We start from the raw sequence: 23120 nt of genomic DNA, 5'->3' as shown, positions 1-23120 counted from the left end.
TCCCAGGAGTCTTGTTGCCTCAGCAAAATTTTAGAAATCAAAACCCTGGAAGGATTAAAGCCCCAGAGAATGCTCCAAGTTGGTCCCCCACCCCCCGCTGGTCCCCAGGAAGGAAGAGGGGTTTGCTGTATGTTCCAATGGTTGGCGTTCAAAGTTATTTTTTATTTCAGCTGGCTGTACACTCAGCCATCACAGGACTGGCTCTCAGAATAGAGGGGGACCTGTTGAGCCATCCACCCCACTTCCTGCCGCACACAGGCATCTCTCCAAGTGCTGAGCCATCCGCCTCTCTGCTGTGCCTGAGATATATCAGGATTTGCAGCCCTGGTGACAGGAGACAAAATAGATTCCCATTTCCTTTGGAACCATTTAGCTAGTTTACAGAGTGTTTGACTGTTTCAACAGGATGAGCAATAGCCAGGCCTCCCCTTGGCTCCTTCTCTGTGCCCCACGTTTTCTTCTGCTGGAAGCTGGGGTTTGGTGTCCTAGGGACAAAGAGAAATGGGAATTTTGGCTTGATCTCTCTATGCAGTCATGGGCTGGGAGGCGCTGCTCTCTGAACCTGTGGCCTGCCTCCTGCAGCACAGCCTATCTCTCTGTTCGTGCTGCATGCCCTTGTTCCCACTGTCTGAAGTCAGACTGCCTGAGTTTGAATCCCAGGTTTACTACTAGCTGTGTGACCTTGGCCAAGTTACCTGACTCTCTGAGCCTCAGTTTCCTCATCTGTAAAATGGATGAAATCCTATGCACCATCGAGGGAGAGAATGAGAATCAGGTCTGTGAATGCAGCTACTGGGTCTAAGACAGCACGTGGCAAGCAGTGGGATCCTTAATACATGTCAGTGGATAAATACAGTCTCTGGAAACCTGGGAGAGTGGCTTTGACCAGGCTCAGATCTTGAGACATTTCAAAAATCAAATTACTGGTTACCTGTGAGGATGGCCTAGGGTTGGTCACTCAGTGTTCAGAGACCCAGTTAGACTCTAGTGAGGAAATTAGATGTGATTAATCCAGGGGCTGCAATAGCTCTGGGGTACTTAATTAAATGTATTTTGAACCTACATTTAAATGTTATATTTCACTAAAAATCCAGATTTTTCACTTCTTATAAGATATAGCCATGCTGGGCTGGCCTTCTTTCTTTCCTGCATGATAAGAACCTACAGCTGAACAGAGCCATCCCCTTGACGGTGGCTCTGTACTTTGCTGCAGTCCCCACTGTGCCCTATTGCCCATACCCATCCTTCTTCATGTCCACGTGTGCTCGCTGCCTGGCTCTCTGGGATTTGCACACAAATCGTGCTGCAGTGCTGTGGGTGCCGCGAGAGCACTGAGGTAATAACAGCCTTGGGAAGCTGGGAAAAGCTCCCGAGGGAGGCGAAGTCACAGCTGCTTCTCTATAAAACCTGCAGATGCTGCTGAACACCCTCATCTTTATGGCTCAAGGACAGGCATAAAGGACAACAAGTCGGAGCTGGCAGGGATCTCTGCACAAAGCCAGGGAGGCTCTGTGGCGAGCCTGGGGTCATATGGTCCATGGACAGCAGCAGTGTTGGAACCACCACTGTGGACAGAAGTGGTTGTGGGCTTCCCTGTCTCTGGGTTCCTTGGAGGTCAGAGGGTTTGTGCTTTGGAGTCTTGGACTCAAGTCCTGTCTGTGCCATTGATCTGCAGTGTGACCTGGGATAAATCACTTCATCTCCTTGGGCTTGTTTCCTTATCTGTAAAGTAGGGCTAAGGATTCTAACCTCAAAGGAGAATTCTAAGGGCCAAATATTGAGAAAACAGCACAAGAGGATGCTAGAACATGTGAGGGTCACTGTGATTGTTGGAAAATTGCCACCTTCTCCAACAGATTTTGGTACCATCTATTTGACAGAGACCTTGAAGGGGACCTGTCCCCACATCTGCCTTTGCTATTCCCATGGGAGCATGGGTGGCCTTTTGCTAAGCTTGGAGCCCAGGAGGGAATGTTTGAGATTCTCTGACTTTGGCTGTGAGTGAGGCCCTGGGTGTTGGACCCAAGGGCCCCCCCTTTTCCAGGAGGCTCCAAGGTCAAAGGCAACACTAGGGTAAGATGGGAGGGAAACAGAATTTAATGGGCAAAAGAAGAGAAATGGTAATAATTCTTTTGTTTTCTTTAGGGTGCCTACCTACCACTGTGTGTTAGGGCTTCATTCATATGCCCACCCAGTAGTTAGAACTGCTTTTTAAACATTTATTTATTTATTTATTTATTATTTTTGGATGAAACTATCAAGACAATATAGCCCTGTGGTTGACAACCCCACTTTGAAAGCCCCATTGCCCTGAGTTTAAATCCTGGCTTTCCTTCTAAAAACATTGGGCAAAATTTCAAATTTCTGTAAACCTCAATGTCCACATCTACAAAATGGGCTTCTTCAAAACACCTGTTTTGTAGAGTTTGGTGAGCATTGAATGATATTGTGTGCAAAAAAGAGTTAGCATGGTGAGAGGCTCTACAGAGGTCAGTTACCACTATCATTGGAAGTTATAACAGTCAGCATACATCATGTTTGTGCAGCACTTTACAATTTATAAACTAGTTGGGTTTTTTTAAAAAATTAAAAAAAAATCTCATTTGATCTTCACAATAACTCTTTGAAGTGGGCCACCGGTACAGGTTAGGGACCTCATTGAATAGATGAGAAAGGAGCTGGGAGGGTCAACAATCCACTCAAGGTCACAGTATGTGAGTGGCAGAGCTACATTCAAGTCTTCTTAGGTGAGGGATGAGCAACCCTCCCGCAGGGTCTGACTGGAGCACTGAGCATGAGGTTGGACTGCTCCTTGGGTGATCGATTTCGCCCCAAACTCCTATGCAGGGAAATGATCTGAATGTTGCTTCAAATTCTGTTACACCTGTCTACACTTTGAGCCTGTACCACATCTAGGAAGAAGTCTCTCCATGTTCTGTGGGGTCACACTGACTTTTCCTTGCATCTGTCCTGAAAGGACAGGGCACCCACCTCCCTGAGCTGTTGACCCGAGGGTCCAGGTGTTCTGCCTTTTGGACACTAGATGGTGCTGCTCCCTAAGTCGTGAAAAGACATGTCCGGTGTCAAGACTGCATTTCAATGCATCAAATACCAGTTAAATGCCTACTATGTGCAAGTCAGTGTGGCTGCAGAAGCGGCCTTTGGTTATCCATTAGTGCTGTGTTAAGATAAATAAATAATAACAATAGTAACATTGGATGTAGGGCTTCATGGATAGCAAGCAATTTACTTAGATCCCCGGTTCCATCTACTGAACCATCCTCGTATATTAAATGGGATGGGTCTTTCTGCCCCCCCCCGCCCTTTGAGGAGGAAACCAAGGCACACAGAGGTGGTGGCATTAGCACAGAGTAGCCTGCGCATGGTAGACTTTCACTGACCGTAGGTGGTGGACTGTCTCTTCCTGCCACTATTTCTTTGTGAGGGCTCTGTCCCCACTCCTAGGCCAGCTCCTGTCCAAGGGCTTCAGCAGACCTCTGCGACATGGAGAGGAGGTGGGGAGCTCCCTGCAGGCCGCTCAGCCCCTCTGAAGCTGCAGTGTGGGAGGGTGCGAGCTGCAGCCAGGAGGCTCTCAGGGTGCGTAAGGCTGAGAGGTGCAGCTTCTGGGTTGGAGCTGGTGAGAGAGATGCAAAGAGAGGAGGTCACTGCTTTTGCTGCATGGCATTTGCAGGGCATGAGTGACTCACCAGATCTGATCCTTGAAGGCTGCCGGTGGCTGTGTGGTCAGGAGTGGTCTGTACATCCATTCATTTCTTCATCCAGGGAATGTTCTCAGAGTGCCTGCTCCATGCTAAGCACTGGGCCTGCAGAAACACAGAGCAGCCTGGTGCCCTGGAGCTTCTGGAGCAGGGTGTGTGTGTGTGTGTGTGTGTGTGTGTGTGTGTGTGTGTGTGTGTGTGTATAGTAAGTAGCTGACAATACAGCCTGGGATGAGATGCTCAGAAGTCTGTACTATGTGGCCTGAGCAGGGGGAGGCCTATGCCCAGAAGCAGTCTTGAAGGATGAGACGAGTTTGCGAAAAGTGTGTGTGTGTCCAGTGGAGTGTGTCCAGGCCAGAGCTGTCAGAGGGTGTCATCACCTTTGAGGATGAGATGGGGTTAGGGCTGGGAAGACAGTGGTGCTGGCCGCCTTGGGGCCTGTGCCTGGCACCCCATAGACGTCAGGGAGCTATCATGCTGGGAGCTGGCCCAGGTTCTGGGATCCAGAGTTGAATATTATAGTTCTTACTGTCCAGGGGCTCAGAGTTCCATGGAGAAGGTGGACAAAGAGATGACTGTCACTCATGTTTACCAAGCCCTGCTGGTGGCCGTTGTGACTGCTGATGCTTTCTGAGCATTGGCTATTAACTCTCTTTCTAAGCAGGTGCTGCGATGCACCTCCCCACTTTGTAGATGAGTGAGCTGAGGCTTAAAGGGTGCAAGCAAGTGGTCCATGGTCGGAAGATTAGTGCCAGTGGAGTCAGGAGGGGTCTTTCTTTATAGTGCTGGGGTGGTCCCGGGGCCTCCTCCCCCATGCTGGGCAAGCGCTCTACCCCTGAGCTGCATTCCTAGGCCCTTTTATTTCAGATTTTAATGGTCTCCTCTACTGAAGTGAAGTCATTAACATTGCATAGATTTTCATGTTCATGGTACAAAATCCAGAAGGCTTTAAGGTGTCCCACCTCCCCCACCTCCTGGCTCCCAAGCCCCCTCCCCCTCCCCAGGGGTGACCACTCTTACCATTTCTTGTGTTTTCTCATAGAGATGTTTTATCCAGAAACAAGCCCAATACTAAGAAGAAACAAGGACATGTTGGTTGCAGGCTGGGGTTTGGGGACATCAGCAGGAGTTTCCATCTTGATTGTTAGGCAAGCTTGAAGAGTTACCACTAAATTATAGTTTCAGAAAGGAAATGGGAGGGCTAGGCAGGTGTGGCGGGGGGTGGACTGTGGACTTTCAGAGGTCCCATGCCTGTGTGTAGGCCTGCGCTGAGGGTGAGCAGTGGAGACGAGGAAAGGGGGACCCTGAAGCCTAGAGAGAGAATGAATGCAGTGAATCAGGGAAGAGAGCCCTTTAGGAGTGGCCAGGGCACTTGGGTATTTGGGGTTGGAGGTACACTCAGAGGGCATAGGTGCCCACAGGCTTGGGAGCGACCAGTTCTCATCTGGGCTGCATGCTGACTTCCTGGACAGTTCCCGCCCACAGGCCCCAGGACTGGACTGCGAGGGTGGCTGTGGGCTCAGGAGCTGGGAGGTCTGGCCTGGTGGTGATGGGGGATTCTGGGCAAGCATGTCCCTCTTTAGGCTTCAGTGCAGTCAGAGCCTCGTGGCGGCCGTCACCCACTCCTGCACACTGCAGGGGAGGGCGGGGTGGGGGAGGGCTTAGGAGGCAGGTGCGTGGGCTGGGTCGGGCTAGGGCCCAGAGGTTTCCGTGCCCCAGGTGAGCGCGTGCCCACAGTGTGCAGCGGTCTCCTGTCAGGACTAGGGCTAATGCAGCAGTTGCATTGATACACATATGAAATCTTCCTCCATCCCTGCCTCCCATTTTTGAAATCAGTTTTCAAAAAATGAGTCGGCTCTCTGACAGCCTCCCATTCTTTCTCACACAGGTGAGAAAGACACCTGTGACCTGGTGGCAGAGTCGCTGACTGCCTCCTGGCTCCCTGGAGGAATAAGAGGCTCTAGCCCTGGCTTGTCTTCTCGTTGCCCTGGGCCTGGAACTGCCCTGGGCTCCTCTATGGGAAGTGCTTCTTGGAGGCTGCTGTCTGGGTGGGTGGCAGGGAGGAGGGGAAGAGCCCCCAGATCAGGTAGCTCCTTGGTTCTGCAACCTCGAGCAAGTCCCTCGCCTCTCCTGGGGGTGGGACTTTAGAGGACCCTTTATGTCCTTTTTGGACTCTCATGAGGCCAAGAAGATGTGGGAACCTCTGTGCCCTGAGCCTGGGGCCTGGAATGGCGTGTGGCCTGGAATGGCCTGTGGCCTGGAATGGCATGTGGAAGCCACGGGCTTGGTCCAGGCCCTCGCTCTGCGCTGTGTGGCTGTTATGTAATCTCTCTGCGCCTCGGGTCCTCTTCTGTGAGCACTTCAGCACCTCGGGAGATGAAGACTGGATTACTAGATGGCTTGGGACGGGAGAAGGGTGGCCAGGGAAGAGGAAGAAATTGGGAAATAAGGAAAGGGATTGGATGAACTCAGAGAAGAGAAGATGATTTGATCATCAGAGCTGTCCAGCAGGGAAGGCGCTGGCTGCCCAGGGCGGTTGAGGACCTCCTGCCACGGGAGACTGCTGAGGGACCATGTGCCATGGAGGTGTTTTCGTGAGGACTCTGCATTGGCCACGGGGCTGATCTTTCATCTGGCAAACTTTTGGAGAGGGCTGTCCTAGACTGGCCTGGGAGGGGTCAGGGGTGACAAGGTGGATGGGATCCCACCCCTGGCCTCAGGAGCACCTGGGCTGGGCAGAGCTGAACTTGAAGTCCCTTCCACCCTGGGTCAGGCCGTGGAGGGAGTGGGCTGAGGCTCTTCAGTGCGTGCCTTTGGTATTGATCCGCTGGGCTGGCGCTGGAGGGGAGCAGCGGGAGGAGGACGCTGCAGTGTTATTAGTGCGGAGGACACGCTGTAATCTGTCAGTGTCACCCTGGTCGCAGCTGGCCCAGGAGCCATCCTGTTGTTAACTCCTCCCTGCCCAGCAGCCGCCTTCCACCCAGCCCGGTTCTTGTGCAGCACCCTGGGTGTGCACCCATCTCCCTATGGGGAGATGTGAATGGTCACCTTTCCTGCTTCCTCCCGAAGGGAGCCCTCTGCCCTTGTCACACTGACTTATTCCCCAACACCTGGGCATTCCTGCCTCTGTGCTTTCAGGTACCAGAATCCCCTGTCAGGTATGACTACCAGGCTCCTCCCACCCCCCCACCAACATCATCCACTGCTTCACTTACCCCAGCAACCATCCGTCTTACCATCTAATCAGCCATTTATATTTTTCCATCTGTCTGTCCATCTGTCCATCCATCCATCCATCTGTCCATCTTGCAATTTGTCTCAGTCCAATCCAGTCAGTCTCAACCCAATTCAGTTTGGTTTGGTTCATCTTTATTCAATTCACAGGCTTATGGGGCTCACCACGTGCTGAGCGAGCGACTCTCGAGGAGCCTGGGCCCGGCCTCCTCCCCACCCTCCACGGCTGGCTTTGAGTCTCACCCCTGTTCATACTGTGCCAGTCCCTCCAGCAGACACCACTGGCTATGAGGGGCCTTCCTGTGGAAGACAGTTTTGTCTGGCTTTTGTGAACTCCAGGGACAAAGCCGAGACAACGGTGGGCAGAGGCGGGAGGTGGGAAGGAGGCAAGGGAGGGGCTTGGCTCTGTGGGGAAGGAGCTTCCCTTCAGCGGTGGGTGCTCTAGCAGGGATTGAGCAGGTGGGAATTAGGGGTGACAGGGTGGGTTAGTGTGGGTCTGGAGATGGGAGCTTCAGGGCCGTGCACTGCCTGGCTTATTTTCCCAGCTCCACTTATTTCTGTCATGTGACTCGGGCACATAGCATAACCTCTCTGAGGCTCAATTTCTAAATTTTTAAAATGGGAAAGATGATTGATCTGTCTCAGTGTTGCTGTCAGTGTATGCCTGTGTGAGGGGAGAGCTGAATGGGTTTGCTGGGGTCATCACCACTTTTCTGGGCGTGCCAGCTGTGTCCAGGTGCTGCCCTGGGAGCTTCCACTTGCTGTGTCTCCTCTGAGCATCCCAACCACCAATCCTGTGTGGGTATCACAGAGCCCAGGTCGCAGATGAGGAAACAGAGGTTCAAGGATTCTGCCCTTGGCTTGAACCACACAGTGGAGAAAGGCAGATCTGGGCTCCAGGACAGGCCTTCCCCTCTGCCAGCCCTGCTCTCCTGCCTGCCCTCTGCGCTGCCTCTCAAGGGTGAGGACTCCGAGATGCCAAGATTCTAAGACTTCCGTCCCATGGTCTGCCTGGGCTGCACTCTTTTGGCCGTCCCTGTTTTTTCATATTGAGTTGTTGTTAGTTATTATTTGTGTGTTTTTTTTCTTCCCCAGAGAGCCGGAAAGCAAGAAAAAATGCTTTCTTCCCTATAATACCTAAAGCATTGACTTTGCCGTGAAAGGCACACAATGCACGATTGTTTCCTTTTTTGTCTTGCTTGCTGGGAAGCTTATGCTTCTTGACCTGTTGCTTCCTGTTAGACTCTAACCCAAAGGCCTGCCCCAGCCCTTCTGCCTCATCCTGTCTTGCTTGTCCCTTTAACCGGGATAGCCATGTGGTCTGGATCTGCTCCTAGGTGGCTGGGGCTGCACTTATTGTTACTTCTACCTGAAACCTTCTGCTGTCTGTCACCCCCTGCTTTGCTGCCTGTTCTCCTTACCCCTTGAGTTTCATGTAAACAGCTGCGTCTCAGAGAGGCCCCGCAGCTGTCCTGTTGGGCTTCAGAGAGGTTCCCCTCGTGTCCTTCCTGCATGCCATCCAGAGCTGGACTCCACTTCTCATCCCCTGGAACTGGACTGGGCCTTGCATTTGCTTTGACCAACAAATTGTGCCGAGACTTCTGAGACTAGACCTTCAGGTGACTGGCAGCTTCTACTCTCTGTCACTTGGAACCCAGGTGCTGTGTGAGGCCTGCATCACACTGAGAGACCACAGTGGGGAAAGTTAGGTGTCCCGGTCAGCAGGCTCCCAGCAATGGCACTCACATCAGCCCTGGCCCTGTGCGAGAGCCAGCTTGGGGGTTCCAGCTCTGGGATCCCCCGGATGACTGCAGCCCCAGCCACCATCACGTGGAACAGGAGAACTGCCCCACTGAGCCTGCAGAATTGTGACAGATACTAAAATGGCAGCTGTTCTAAGGCACGAAGTTGTTCTAAGGTAGCTTAAAGGGGGCAACTCCTTTTATTTTTTTTTAAACATTGCCCCAATGTTTTGCATTCATGATGATCTATAATTATATAATTGTTTGATTTTTTTTTTTTGCAGTAGTAGGGATTGCTACATCCTAGCTCTTTATTTTTTATTTTGAGACAGGGTCTCACTAAGTTGCCGAGGTTGGCCTTGAACTTGCAGTCCTCCTGTGTCAGTCTTCTGAGTTGTTGGGATTACAGGCATGTGCTACTGCGCTCAGCTAATTATTTGGTTCTTGCTAATTTTCCCTGTTCCTTTCTGGACATGCATTACAGAGCAGGGAACATGTTCATCTTGATCACTGCCCCTCGGCACTGACTAAGGAGGAGGGCATGTCATAGTTCCCCAATGAATGAACGGATGGCATCAGTGTGGTCCTGCAGTACTCTCGAGAGCCAGTGTGGTGGTGGAGCCCAGAAGGGACTGTGCTTGAGGTTGGCGAGCTTAGACTCAACCTTAGTCTGCGCTCTCAGGGGCGCAACAGCACAGCAACCCCGAGTGATCCTGGCACCACCTCTGTGCCTAGACCACCAAGCCCCTGCCTTGGAGAACCGCCCCACCTGTCTTGTTGCCCTCTGCACCTCTCTTGGGGACCTGGGAGGTGTGTGTATACAGGTGATGGGGTCAGGACAGAGCGTGGCACCAGTTAGGGCTTGGGATTCAAAGATGCCCACCTTTGGACCCCAGCTGTGCTGAAATCCCAGCCCCTCCTGGTTCTATGGTCACAGTTATTGAGTGTTCGCTTTAGTGGGAGGAAGTGCTAAATACGTTTGAGCTGGTGCCACTATGACTGTGTGCTGGGCACTTCTGTGGTCACCTCATCAAATGGCTTCTGTTATTTCCCCTTTTTCATGGATGAGGCAACTGATGCTTCACTATTGGCCCGAACTCCTGCTAGTGGGTGACAAGAGCTGGGGTCTGAACCCTGGTGATGTGGTGCCAAAGCCCCTGTTTTTCTTTTTATTTTTTTTGGTACCAAGGATTGAACCCTGGGCACTTTACCACTGAGCTGCATCCCTAGCCCTTTTTATTTTGTATTTTGAGACAGGGTTTCACTGTTACTTAAGGCCATGCTAAGTTGCCGAGGCTGGCTTTGAACTGTGATCCTCCTGTCTCAGCCTCCAGAGCTGCTGGGATTATAGGCGTGTGCCTCTGTGCCCCGCCAGAGCCCCTGTTCTTAACCCTCACACTATGCTGCCTCTCTGAGCCTCAGGTTTCATCTCTGTGAAGGGGAAGATGATATCTGCTTAATGGAACTGTGATAAAATATATTTTGGCAGCGCCCGATGCATTGCAGGTTCTCAGTAAATCCCAGTTTGTGTAGCAAGACAGATCAACAAGGGCCGACTCGGGAGGGCTCTGTGGGCTCTACTGTGAGGCTCTGCAGAACCTCTGACGGTTTCTGACCGAGTGACATAAAGAAGCAGTGGTTCGATTCAAGCCCTCCCCTTCCCCTCTGCTTCCCACCCCACCAGTGACTAGCCTCTGGCCTGACGCTGGGGTCTGGGCTCACACCCCCAGACACTGCTCCTGAGATGAGGGCAGGGCAGGAGCTCTCCTCTCTCCCTCGAGGCCTCTTGGTCCTGCCAGTCTCATCGCGTTTCAGAGGGTCACTTCAGAGTTCCATTCGTGCCCTCATTTCCTTCTCCACATTGAGCACCAGTGACAGAGGTGCCAGGGGTCCTGTCACCATCCACTTCTTGTCCCTTGGAATGCTTCCCTAGTGGTGTGGGTAAGGTGGACTGAGGGGACAGTAGTTCCTCAGGGAGGGAGGAGGGGGATGGGAGAGAGAGAAGCTGAGAAAGAGGGGATTGAGATGGGGTGGGGCAAGACTGGACTCACTGCTTCAGGGCTGGTGCACCTGGTGACAAATTTGGGCCATCTGACCTGGCACTGTGCTCCTCTGCTCTGACAGGGCTTGAGCGCAGTCTTGCTGCACACACAGGAATACTCCTGGAGTACAGACTCGAGTGTCTGTGGTCTGAGTGTCCCTAGGAGGGCAGGGGAGAGCAGGGGGAGGGCAGGCACACCCCGGGCCAGGTGTCCTCCTGAGCTCCGCCCTGGGTTAGTCCTTTTTCCACTTGCACCGGCATTATGGAATTTCTCTGGGAGTCTCCATGATCCCATCTGTGTCTGTCTCTCCCTCTCCTGAGAGCGTCCTCAGGATACCATGTCCTTGACATCTGTGTGCTCCCCAGAGCAAATCAAGGCTTGGTGGAGAAAACATGGTTAATAAGTGCTGAGGCCGAACGAATGTGTTTATGTAAATGGATCTAATTCCAGAGGGGTGTGTGTGTGTCAGGGGGTGTGTGCATGTGTGTGCTTATAGGACAAGGCACGTGGACAGAGCATGTGAACACACGCTGGAATTTGGGTACTTCTCTCAGGTGCATAGAGTGAGACTGTTTGCACACACGTCACACTGGGTGCTGGTGAGTGTCTAACACTGGCTCTTCATTAAAAAACAAGCCCGCCCTGTTCATAGCGTTTGGGCATCTGAGCCATGACCACTTCAAGTTGCCTATGTGATGTACCTGAACGTGAAGTTGGGAAGAAAGGCATATGGTTGGCTTGCAGGGGCCCTTAGAAGCTAGCCTGGCGCACCTTGGGACTGGGATGTGTGACAGAGAGTGGTAGGGAGGGCGGTGGGCAAGTCCTTATCAGGGAGGAGAAGCTGCAAGCTGGCTGGGAGCTGCTTCTTTGGGGAGCCCGGGCATGAGGGGAGCAGGCAGTTGTTGGCCATCAGCCAGCTTTTTCGCATCACTTGGAAACCAGTCCAAACTGATGCTCCTTGTTAGGCTGGTATAAATGCTCTCTGACAGGCCCACCTGCCTCACCCTGCAGATGCTTTGAGAGTTCATGGAGTTGGGTGAGGACAGCAGGACAGCAGGACTCATCCTGGAACTGAATGAAGGAGGAATGAACTTCCAGGCTCCAGCAGGGGGTGTGGCTGGGAACAATGGCTGAGGCTGGGGTCTGAGCTTCCTGAGGGATTTTCAGGGCACATATATCATTTGCCCTCTCTAGACTCCAATTGCGAGTTCCTTCCATGAAGGGACAGGTCTTCAGAGCTCCATGGCCTCTAATCTGATTCTATGGGAACCAGAGACCTAAGGCTGGGCTCTGAGAATTGAAATCTATATTCAAAAGCCAGACAGAGAAAGGCTGTATTGTCACTAGATGGAGAGAGGCCTGTGATGGACCCTGGGTCTTAAGGCACCCTGCTGTGGCCCTCCGCAGACCATAGGAGGAATAGACCAAGGCCAAGGGAATGGGCTCCCCCAACCCCTGCCCTTCTGGACCTTGCTCTGGTGCCTGCTACTCTAGATTTCTGCCCAAAGGGTTCCACCAAGCCAGCTTCCACGATTGGCCACCATTTGTGGTAGACAGGCCCAAGGACTGACCAAGGAGTGCTGTTTGGGGAACTTGGCTGTGCTGCTGGGGTGTGCTCCCTTTGCGGGAGATGCCCCTCACATGCTGAATGCGGCTGGGGCAGGGAGGGAAGGGACAGGCTGGGGGTGAGAAGCTAGGGTCCAGGCTACCATGGTGGGCTTGTGCTGTGCTGTCACTCTCAGGGCAGAATTCAGAGGAGGCTGAGAACTCGAAATCCAAAACTAGCATCTGAGGTTGTCACAAAGAAACAGTGTCAGGACAGAGGATAGAATATACGGCTAATTTGATTCATTGCTGTTAGTGTTTAGACTCGGGATCTTTGAGCTTCCACTGGCCTCTTGTTCTGGGCCTTGCAATTGTTTCTGGTGAGCCCAAAAAAGAGGTGATTGGAATTTGGGGAGGAAGGGCTTGGCACTGTGACCCCCCAGAGACTGGGCCTGAATTGAGCAGAGAGATTTGAACATTGGTCAGTTCTAGGGTACACTGTGTCAGGGCTTTGTGGTTTGAGCTTCCTCCCTCAGGTTTCACCCAAGGCCATCTCCTTCCTCTTCAGCCCCAGGACAGCTGAATGATGGCCGAGCTTCCTTCCCTAACCTCAGACAACCTCTCCCCTCCCAAGACCCCTACTCCCTCAGGCTTCTGAAGCAGCCCTGGCGTCAGGGTTGGGACTGTAGTGTGTGGTACTCCCCAGGCCCTGCTACTGGGCAGTTGACCCTGGCTATTTCTAAGGTGACTTGGTGCCCCCCATTGGTCACTTTTCTGGACCTCCAAATGACATTATTAAAATAACCAGGTCAGTGAGTCCCAATCATCCTAACTAATAAGACCTCAGAGCCTTTTTGGTGTGTGCCAATTGATGTCTGCTGGGTGGAAGGCAACCTGTTCCTCTCTCCTGAGCACTGTGCCCTGACCGTGCCACTGGGCTGCTCTCTTCCCTGTGGTTCACCATGGCATCTGTGGTGAGCTCCTACCTGACCTTCAAGACCCATGATGATAAATTCAGTAAGGAAATGGGGAGGTGGGTGAAGAAAGCATTGGAAGGAGGGCAGGTGGGTGTTTTAAGATTTTCCAACAGGCCGAGCATGGTGGTGTTTGCCTGTAATCCCAGCAGCTGGGGAGGCTGAGACAAGAGGATTCAAGTTCAAAGCCAGCCTCTGCAACTGTGAGGCACTAAGCAACTCAGTGAGACCCTGTCTCTAAATAAAATACAAAATAGGCCTGGGGATGTGACTCAGTGGTTGAGTGTCCCTGAGTTCAATCTCTGATACTAAGAAAAAAAAATTTTTGCGAACAGATGCATCAAGTTTTTGTTTGCTTACGTGTTGATTTGATTTTGAAACATTGGCTTTCCACCCTCATCCTCTTCAGCATGACAGCTTTTTAAGGATCAAATGAACTAATGAAATGTATTCAGATCATTTTCAGAGGTGCTAAGCCCTCCTTCAAATCACTGGCCCTGGCAGTCTGCTGGTCCAGCTGGGTGGTGGTGGCCTAGTTCTTTAACTGCTCTCAAACAGGGTCTTTTTCCAATGTCAAGGGTCAGATTCTCTCGTTGGTGTCCCATCTCTTCATGTTGAGAGAGCTCCAGATGGTCCTACAAGACCCTCTCCACTCTCTGCCACCTCGTGGTCCCCTTGAGCAATCTCTCTCTTTAGGCAGGATGCAGAATAAGCTGGCAAGGTCAAGGTCATGTCCACTCCGGGGTGCAGCTCTCCAAGGGAAAACAGAAACTCAAGGCCATGCCTGGGATGTTGAGTGGGGCTCCTTTATTCTGAAAGAGGAAGCTGAAGGATGTCATGGGCCCACCTGGGCTGCCATGCTGAACCTGGGGAGGTTTGCTCGAGTTGTTGGACTGTGAGGGAAGATATGGATTGGCCTTGACCTTGTCCATGCAGAGGAGGCTGCTGCTGGGTGCTGCCCAGCATTGGCTGGTACTGCCTTTGGGGGAGGTGAGCCCCTTGTCCCTGGAGGCATGCAGATTCAGTAAGGGATATTTCAGAGAGGGCTCATGATGATGGCATCCAAGCCTCCCATCCCCCAGCTTTGAGAATCCATGGCCTTAGATTGCTGCAAATGGAATGCCAAGAACTGGGAAACCAATGAAAGAAATCCACTGAAGTGAGGACCAAGCTATAAAAAAAAATCTTTATTTCATGTACCAGGATTTTTTGTTTTTGTTTGTTTTTTTTTTTTTTTGAGTTTTCTGATTTTTAAAATTTTTTTCTGTTAACAGTCTGAAAAAAAAAAAAAAGGACCCACCAAGAAAATAAAATGGAGGTTGATTTCTTGGACTGGTTGGAGCTGGACATGAGCAGTCATCCACCCTGGGAAGCAGTGCCCTGGCAGTCCGAGTCCCAGCTCCTTCCCTCCTGGCCCCCTAGCCCTTTCTTGGCCACTCTGGTGTCTCCCATGCCCCCACCCCCATGGCCTTCTCCAAGCAGCCTCAGGCCCCAGGCCTTGCCGCCTGGCCAGGAGAGAAGTGTGATCGCCAGCCCAAGTCCTCCACAGAACTCTGAGAACCGGGGCCAGTTCGCCTCTCTGGCTGGACTGTGCCCGCTGGTTGGCCGTGCGCCCCGGGCCCCTCCTTCTCTCCAGGTCTTGATCCGTACCGCTTTGGAATCTGGTGGGGTGGTTGCAAGTGGGGTGGGGAAGGGATAGACTGCCATTCCTGCCCACTCTGAGAGATACTCTGTTGTCATCACAAACTAAGTGGCCCCCACTGCGGGGCCTGGGGCCCATGGCTGCCCCCTGCACTCTGGGCTGAGCTGGCAAATGGTCTGCCTTGTGCTGGGGCTGGGTTGTAAGCTCCAGCTGCTGAGCTGGGGCAAGAACCTTCTCTTACAGACAAAAGGCAGGAAGGGCAGCTGGGAGTGTGAAGCTCAAGGACCCGTCCAGTCTCCCCTCCTGCTCCCCAGAGAGCTCCACCTGGGAGACCTCGGGGCAGCCAGTGGGGAACATGCAGACAGAGGTGGCTGCTGCAGGCGGCAGGGGCCACAGTCCGTGGACTGGCTCACAGGCTGGTTGGAAGTAAGTTTCTAGCATGGAAAAGCTGTTGGATTCTGCTCAGTCTGAACTGGCCCTTGTTGCTTTGGGCAAGAAAAGGGAGAAATCTGGGTGTCCCCGCGCTGTAGTGGGTAGTGAAGTTTAAGCTTGGTCTGGGGCTCTCCCGGGGACAGGGATGGCACTCTGTTGAAACTGTCTCCATAGAGGGAGATTCTTGTCCCCTCCTGGCAAACCTCAGAGATCCTCTTTTTTACTGACTCCCAAAGACAGTGGAGGACTCTGGCGGCTGACTTCTTCTCTCAAGGGAGTCTCTTCACTCTCTACAAAGGGGCTATGGCATTAAAGAAAAGGGACACAAGATGAAGAGTGGCTTTGGGGACCTCTTTGTCTTTTCTCTCATTGAATGGCAGGATACATTGGCTGTGGTGTGTATATTTTTGCTTTGACATTGGATGTGGGATAGGGAGCTGGGGAGCACAGTGAGGAGGCATATGGTGTGAGTGTGTGTGTGTGTGTGTGTGTGTGTGTGTGTGTGTGTGCACGCGTGCACGTGTACAGGGGATGGGAGAGAGAGAGAGACTGACTGACAACTTGGGAATGTTCTCAGTGTCACTGGAACACAGTGGTAGCTGTTTTATCATCCCTGGCGTGTTCCTCTGGAACGATCTTAAAAGTCAGATATGTGGGACAAGAACCGGTTTTTGGAGCTCATTGGTCAGTGCACATGCTTACTCAGGGGAAGTGAAGGCCCAGAGAGGCCACAGAACAAGGAAGTCCAGAATCTAGTCCTGGGTTCCAGACCAGTGCCCTTTCCATGCATGTGAGCGTGTGTGTGTGTGTGTGTGTGTGTGTGTGTGTGTGTGGTGTGCAGTGCGTGGGCATGCAGAAGCACAGAGGCCAGCGTGGGGTTCTGGTGTCATTGTCCATGGCTCTGTGTGTGAGGGGGCTGGTTTTCTCCCTGGCTGTGTGCGGGCTGGGAGAGTGTGGTCTGAGTGTGTGTCCCTGTGCACAGGGGCTGTGCCAGGCTTAACCAACTGGACTGGATGGGTGTGTGAGGAGGTTGGGGTGGGGCCTCCTTCTCTCCCACATTAGCAGCACTTCCTGATGGAAGGAAGAGATCTTTCCAGCAAACTCCCTGCCGCTCACTGGGGCCTTTCTCCTCCTCCCGTGGCTTTAAGCCCAGCTCACATCTCACACAACAGTTTTGTATTTTTAATGGATTTGTATATTTGTTTTCTGTTTTGTCTTTACAAGTTCCCTGCTAAATTTTAAGTCCCCCACCCACCCCATTTTTGTTTTCACAGTTTAAAGCTGGAAAAGAATTAAAAGAAAAATACTATCTGATTTTCTTGCAAGTAAATCCACTTATTATATATTTACATTTATTTATAGTCTGTGGTTTTTTTATTAAAAAAAAATCACCACTTGTTTTTCCTTTTTCTTTTGTAAAAAGAAACCTTTTTGCAGTGTCACTGTTGGACCCGCTGGGCCCCAAGGGGGCGCCAGTGAGTCTAAGGACCCCCCAAGGGTCAAAGAGCCCCTTTCCCAGGGGTCTGGAGGCCTATGAGTTGGGGGTTCACTATCGCCCCAGGGTCACGGGGTGGCCCTGAGGGGAGGGGCGAGGAGGGAGAGCTGCTTTATATCCCCGGGGGGTGGGTGTCTCCTGACCCCAATGACAGGAGCTTGGGGGTGGTGACCCCAAAAGGCTCACCCTGAGGGTTCCGGGGTTTCGGTGTCTCGGTAGGAGGCAGCCGTCCCTTCTCTTTCCCTTTCCTCGAGGCTAGAAGTCATCACAGTGGGTTAAGGACCATTAAGGACTGGGAACCTGGGGCTGGGCGAGCCCCTAGCGCACCCCCTCCAGGCACCTAACGGACAGGAGGGACCAAGGGCTCTGGTCACCTGGAGGCCTACAGTTGCCCCATCAGTGCTGGGCGGAGCCGGCTCTTGAGCCACTGAGCATTCCCAGCGTCCCCAGGGCACACTCCCAGGGGCTCCAGGGACCTGGCAGTGACCACAGGCTCCCCTGGCCCCTGGGGGCCCCTGAGTCTCCACCCCGCACTCTCCTCGGGAGGCAGGGCCGCTGGGGTTAAAGGGAACTGAATACTTTTGATTTTTTAAATTCTCCCGCAGTTAAAAAGAAAAAGAAGGTAACAAAACCCCCTAATAAATACAAAGAGCATTCCTTTTCCTTCCACTCCTCTCCTCTCTCTCTCTCTCTTTTTGCTTTAACGTTATCTTGGTTCCCTTTTATTTTTTCATTTAAATTGGTTTTTATTAAATGTTAAAATAATGGTACATGGGAAATCATGCATTTTCTTTTAGATTTATTTCTAGTTTTAATTGTTTATCCCTCGAGCTTTAGTTTAAAGTTTGTCTTTCCTCGTTTATATTTTTCCCGCATTGCCTGTTTTGCTTCTTTGTTCCTCTTGTATTTTGTTCTTTTTTTTTTTTTTTAATTTACTTGCTATTTTTTCTCTTTTTTTGTTTTGTTTTGTTTGTTTCGTGTTTTTTGCTCGCCGAGGTCTCCCGGGGCCCTCCCCGCCCGCGGGCCCCTCTGCCCGCCCGGCCACCCGCCCGTCCCGTCCGGCCCTTCACACGGGCGTGGTCCGGCGGTTGGCTGTGTTGGAGTGGAGAGAGTCCTTGTTCTCCTTCTGGATACAGTTGTGGACCTGGAGGAAGCTGTTGTCCCTGTCCGAGTTGTAGGTGGCGGTGGGCGTGGTGGCGGCCTTCAGGGGGTCCCGGCTGAGGGTGTACATGGAGATCTCCGTGGACGGCAGGGTGTTGAAGCCCTTGACGCCCACGGGCGAGGCGTCCCTGGAGTGCGAGGGCTCGGTGGAGCGCGAGCTGGAGCGGCTGCGGCGCTGGTAGCGGTAGCGGTAGCTGGGGATGCGGGTGATGGCCGAGGCCTGGAGGTAGTCCGTGGCGCGGGCCGTGGCCCGCAGCTGTTTGTGGCGGTCGATGAACATGTGCACCGCCAGCACCCCGACCATCTCGGCAATGATAAAGGACAGGGCCCCGAAGTAGAAGGACCAGCCGTAGGAGTAACTATTCTTTTTGGAGTCGCTCTTGGAGGGGTCCCCGGCATTGGCAGATATGTACACTATGATGCCGATGATGTTACTAAGACCTGTGGGCACCGGGGTGGGCGGGGGACCAGAGAGGAAGGGTTAGTTCCCGAGGATGTGGGCCATCGGGCAGGACCACAGGGCAGGGACAGCTGGGTAACCTTCCCTTTCAGTGATGCACAGGTGGAAGCATAGAGAGGGACACTGGCGGACTTCACCTTAATATTGTACCATCTCGAGGGGAAGGATGGTGAGACAGACACGTGGAAAGAGCAGAGAGGAGAGAGGTGCTGGTCGTGGGATCGGGAATAACAATAGATGCTGTTTATTGAGCAGCCTTCTCTGCTTAGTGCTTTGTGAACAGTTTACAGATGAGGAGTCAGAGAGGTTAAGCCACTTGCTCAAGGCAGCACAGGGATTTGAAGCTGGTATAACAGGAGGTTGACTGGCTCTGGGAACCATTGCTTGCGTTCAAAGCCTTTGGCAAGTAAGCTTTGTCTCAGTTTCCCCCTCTGTAAACTGGGGGTGATAGCAGACCTGACCCCTGAGGGGCCGTGGGGAGGGTTACATAAAGGAACACGCGTGGATGCTCTTGGCTCCTGGGACATGGTAAATGCTCCTCAGATGTTAGTCAGTTCTACTAAGTGGCTCTTGACATGCTCCTTTTGTGGCCCCTGAGGCAAGTGTGACTGGTTAGAAGTCGGATTTGGGGACCTGCCTGCTACCACCTGGCTGGGACCGCGAGGGCGGGTCCTCCCTTCACTTCTAGGCTGGAGCTGGGCATCACGTGGATGGCCTTTTCAGTTTGCGGGTCCTGTAGGGCAGAGGACAGGTGGGGACAGGCCTAGCACTTGAGAGGGCCCAGGATTTGAGTTGGAAAATGGTGGGAGGACGATAGCCTCTGGGCCAAGGGAAGGGGTATTCCTGTGGGACTCCGAGGGGCTGGAGGTGGTGCCCAGCCGGGCCTTCCCCTGAGTGAGGCCTCGAGGTGCCCTGCCCTCTCAGTGCCTCTGCCAGGTCCTCCCATCCTGGGCTGAGGGTCCTCTCCCCTCCATTGGGCCCCGCCTGCCTGGCTTGGTGGCCATTACCTGCAGACACGAAGAAGATGCCGGCGCTGAGGATGATGTTGTGCCGGGTCTTGTAGAACTCGCTGGCTGCGATGCAGAGGCCACCCATGAAGAGCAGGATCACGCTCAGGATGGGGAAGATGCTCGAGGCCCTCACAGCCCCTGCAGAACAGGAGGGTCACGGGGGGAGAAAGGCCAGGCTGTGAGTCTGGGGACTGTGGGGAGCTGTGGGAGGGCGGCCACACCAGGGAGTGGGAAGGAGAGTGAGCGCTGGCCAGTCCCCAGGGGCTCCTCGCTGCCTCCAGGACCAGACTGCAGCACTTCCAGACACAGGCCCTGTGTGAGGTGGCCGCCGCCTGCCCCCAGCTGCATGCTCCAGGTCCCCATGGCGTCGCGTGCTGCCAACTTTTCTCAGGCCAGGCTTTCTTACTGGAACGTCTCTCCTGGTCTTTATTTTGTGAACTTCTATTCATCCATCAAAACCCAGCTCCAAGTCCCTCCTCCATGAAGCCTTCCCTGACTTCCTTAGGCCAAGTCATTAGTCTTTTCCTCTGTGCTCTGGGGCACGTGGGCACACTGAGGGGCAGTGAGGTATGGTTAGGTGAACCCGTGGCTGGTCTGGAATCTGGCTGAGGCACTTGGTAGCCTTGTGTAAGTGAGGGAGCTGGCCTCTTGTGCCTCAGTTTTCTTGTCTATGAAACAGTGATGGTAAGAGCTCTGGCCTCCTGAGGTGGTTGTGAAGATTAAATGAGCTGATTCAGGTCATTCATTTACGAGAGAAAGTCCCTGGGAAAACAGTGACAGTTGTGACCATGACCACTGAGGCCCCGCCCTCAGGCACAGGCCTCCCAAAGCGACCACCCTGGCTTGTTTTCCCGGTACTTTTCTGTCCACCTAAGGGCACAGCAGGCTCTCAGAAAAAGCTGGCAAGTGGATAAAGGTGGGATGGCCAGAAAGAGGAGGAAACAGACACATTTCAAGAAAAGAGGAAGGAAAACCCAGAATGCAAATCCTTGGGGACAAGGTAAGAAGGAAGGGCTGGTAGGCAGGATGGGGAAGAAAGGGATATTTAGTTCTGTGTGTATTTTGAGGTGCTGGGGTGAGCCAGGGGCGTTCTCAGGCTCAGCAGGCCCTCCACCATTGAGCTGCACCCAGCCCCCAAAGAATATTTCAGTAAAAAGGGGGAAACGACAGAGGGCAAAGGCCACAGCTCCCGTGGGAAGAGGGTGCCGATGCTGAGGTGGAGGGGACAGTGGCTGGTGGCCAGATTGGGGTGCCCTGGCAGGACCAGTGTCTGACTGAGGGCCGGAGTGTGGGGACCTCCACAAAGTGTCTCTGCAAAATCAACTATATATATGTATATATAATATCCAGATTCAAATAGGCAGCGAGGGACCTCAGGATGGTGGCTGACTCCCTGTCCCGGGGCTGTGGCCAGGCAGGGCAGAGCCGATCCCAGCCCACCCGAGGCTACGGAGTGGGGAAGGATCTGCTTCAGATGCCTCTGTGGCTTCCATGGCTTCTGGGGACACTGAGTCATGTTAGGCATAGGGCTCTTGGCCAAGCCCAGGCCACAGTGACAAGAACTCCCCCCATCCCCTCTGTGGGTGGCAAAATGACCAAGAAGGATCCGTGAAAGACCACATCTTTCTAGTCTGACTGATGGACGGACTTCCTCCCTCCCTCCCTCCCTCCCTCCATACTGAAATTGAACCAAGAGGCGCTCTACCACTGAGCTGCATCCCCAGCCCTTTTTATTTTTAATTTTGAGCCAGGGTCTTGCTCAGTTGCTGAGGCTGGCCTCAAACTTGCCATCCTCTTGCCTTAGCCTCCTGAGGAGCTGGGATGACAGGCGTATGCACCACGCCCAGCCTATCCAGACTTTTCAAAGATGGCTTTAGGTAGTTTTCTGTGACACGTGCTGTGAAGACTCCATCCCCTCCCTTCCGTCTACAGTGAAGTCTACGCTGCTCACTACTGCTATTGGTGAGAGTGTGTGTGTGTGTGTCTGTGTGTATGTGTGTGTGTGTGTGTGTGTGTCTGTGTGTTGAGGGGGGAGACTTGAAGGGAGTGGAGCTCTGTCCCCAAATCTGCATAGGGCAGAACCCAGCAGCACCTGTGGAAGCAAGTGTGAGGCCAGGTGTGCGGGCAGCTGGCCTGTGGAGCAGTTTCAGTGCCTGCAGGGGCGTGGCTGCTCGCACCCCAGGTCCTAGTGGGATGGTCTGTCCTGCAGGTCATTTCTAAGACAGTGTGCTCTGCCCCTAGCCTGATCCCCAGCACAAGCACCCCGCACCCCACACAGCCAGAGACGCGCTCACCTTGATGAGCATGTGGCGATGGCAGGAGAAGAGGTGAAATATTTGTTAAGCACCGGTTCTATGTGGGGTCTTGAGAGGTCATCAAACACATATTCTGTATTTTCATCTTATAACAACCCTCAGAATGTGTTTTTTGTCCCAATGTGAGATGACAAAACTGAGGTTCAGAGAGGTGAAGTAACTTGTCGGAGACTACCCAGCCAGTGAGACTGGATTCCAATCTAGATGACCTCTGTGCTCTCCTTATATGACTTCTAAGGAACATGGAAAAGGTGCCGAAGGGTCTGGAGAGCCATGTTTTGATCTTAGTTGTGCTGCTCACTTGCTGGGTGACTAAGGCAGGTACCTCACCCTCTCTGTTTTTCTCATATGTGAGATGTGGTGTGAATGATTAGGTGATTTCCAATGGTTCTCCTCTCTGCATATGGATATGACTTCTGGCTGGGGAGAAGAAAGAGGAGAACAAAGAGGAGGACATGGCATGACTGCTGAGAGGCAGCAGTGCCTGCTCAGATGAGCAGGGCAGAGGGAGGCCAGAGCCCTGCAGGAAAGCAGGCTCTTCCTGCCCGTGGTGGGCCTGTGTCTGGCAGGCTGGACGGCACTGGGAGTGCAGAGGGCCTCGCAGCAGCCCAGACCGACCTCTCCAGCTCAGCTGCTTCCGCTGTGGGATCCAGAGGTCCCAATTGGGCCCTCCTGCCAGCAGAGGAGGGAGCCGGGGTGCTGCCTGTGTGTACGCATGGGTGTGTGCGTGTGTGTATGTGGGCAGTGAGGGCACAGATGTGTGGGTAAAGATGGAGGGAGGCAGAGGTAGAAGGTTGTGTTGCAGCCAGCAGAGGACAATGTAGAGGACACGGACCTGCTTTGGGAGGCAGGAAGCTAGCTCTAAATAGTGGCGGCCAGCAGCCTCTCTCAGAGAGTCCTCTTCACCAGGAAAGAGGAGGCCGGAGCAGCCAGTAAACAGCACGGTGCCCAGGGCTGGACTGTGCAGGGCTCAGACCCAGGCTGGGCAGGAGCTGGAGCTAGCGCCTGGGGACCTCTGTGTGGAGGAGCCTCTCCAGCCAGGTCTTTCTGCTTGGGGAGTGTCACACCTGAGTTTAAACCCTGGCTTTTCACTCACTGGGTGACCCTCGGACAAGGGTCTTTACCTGTCTGAGCCTCAGTTTCCCATCCTGTAAAATGGCAATAGTGGGAATAATAGTATCCAGCTCCCAGGAGCGCTGGAGAGCCGCGCCCTGCAAGCGCAGTCTGTGGACCAGCAGCATCTGTGTCTCTACGGGGCTGGGGAAATGCAGATCCCAGGTCTGGTGAGTATCAGGGACTGAACCCAGAGGTATATAACCACGGAGCTGCACCCCAGCCATTTAATTTTT

General features: G+C 53.1%; 1 protein-coding gene across 1 annotated transcript in view; it reads right to left on the bottom strand.

Moving 5' to 3' along the window:
- Window positions 1-7071: 7071 nt before the first annotated feature.
- Cacng2 (calcium voltage-gated channel auxiliary subunit gamma 2) overlaps window positions 7072-23120 on the bottom strand; it is a 117566-nt gene continuing 101517 nt past the window's right edge. Inside the window, exons 3-4 of the mRNA XM_005322292.4 lie at window positions 19454-19594; window positions 7072-18427 (exon numbers count right to left, since the gene is read on the bottom strand). Of these exons, the coding sequence (XP_005322349.1) occupies window positions 17892-18427; window positions 19454-19594 (677 nt within the window). The 3' untranslated portion in view covers window positions 7072-17891. The remainder of the gene's footprint in view (window positions 18428-19453; window positions 19595-23120) is intronic.

This window comes from Ictidomys tridecemlineatus, chromosome 6, assembly GCF_052094955.1.
Source record: "Ictidomys tridecemlineatus isolate mIctTri1 chromosome 6, mIctTri1.hap1, whole genome shotgun sequence".
Classification (NCBI taxonomy): domain Eukaryota; kingdom Metazoa; phylum Chordata; class Mammalia; order Rodentia; family Sciuridae; genus Ictidomys; species Ictidomys tridecemlineatus.
This window is presented reverse-complemented; position numbering and strand designations above follow the sequence as displayed.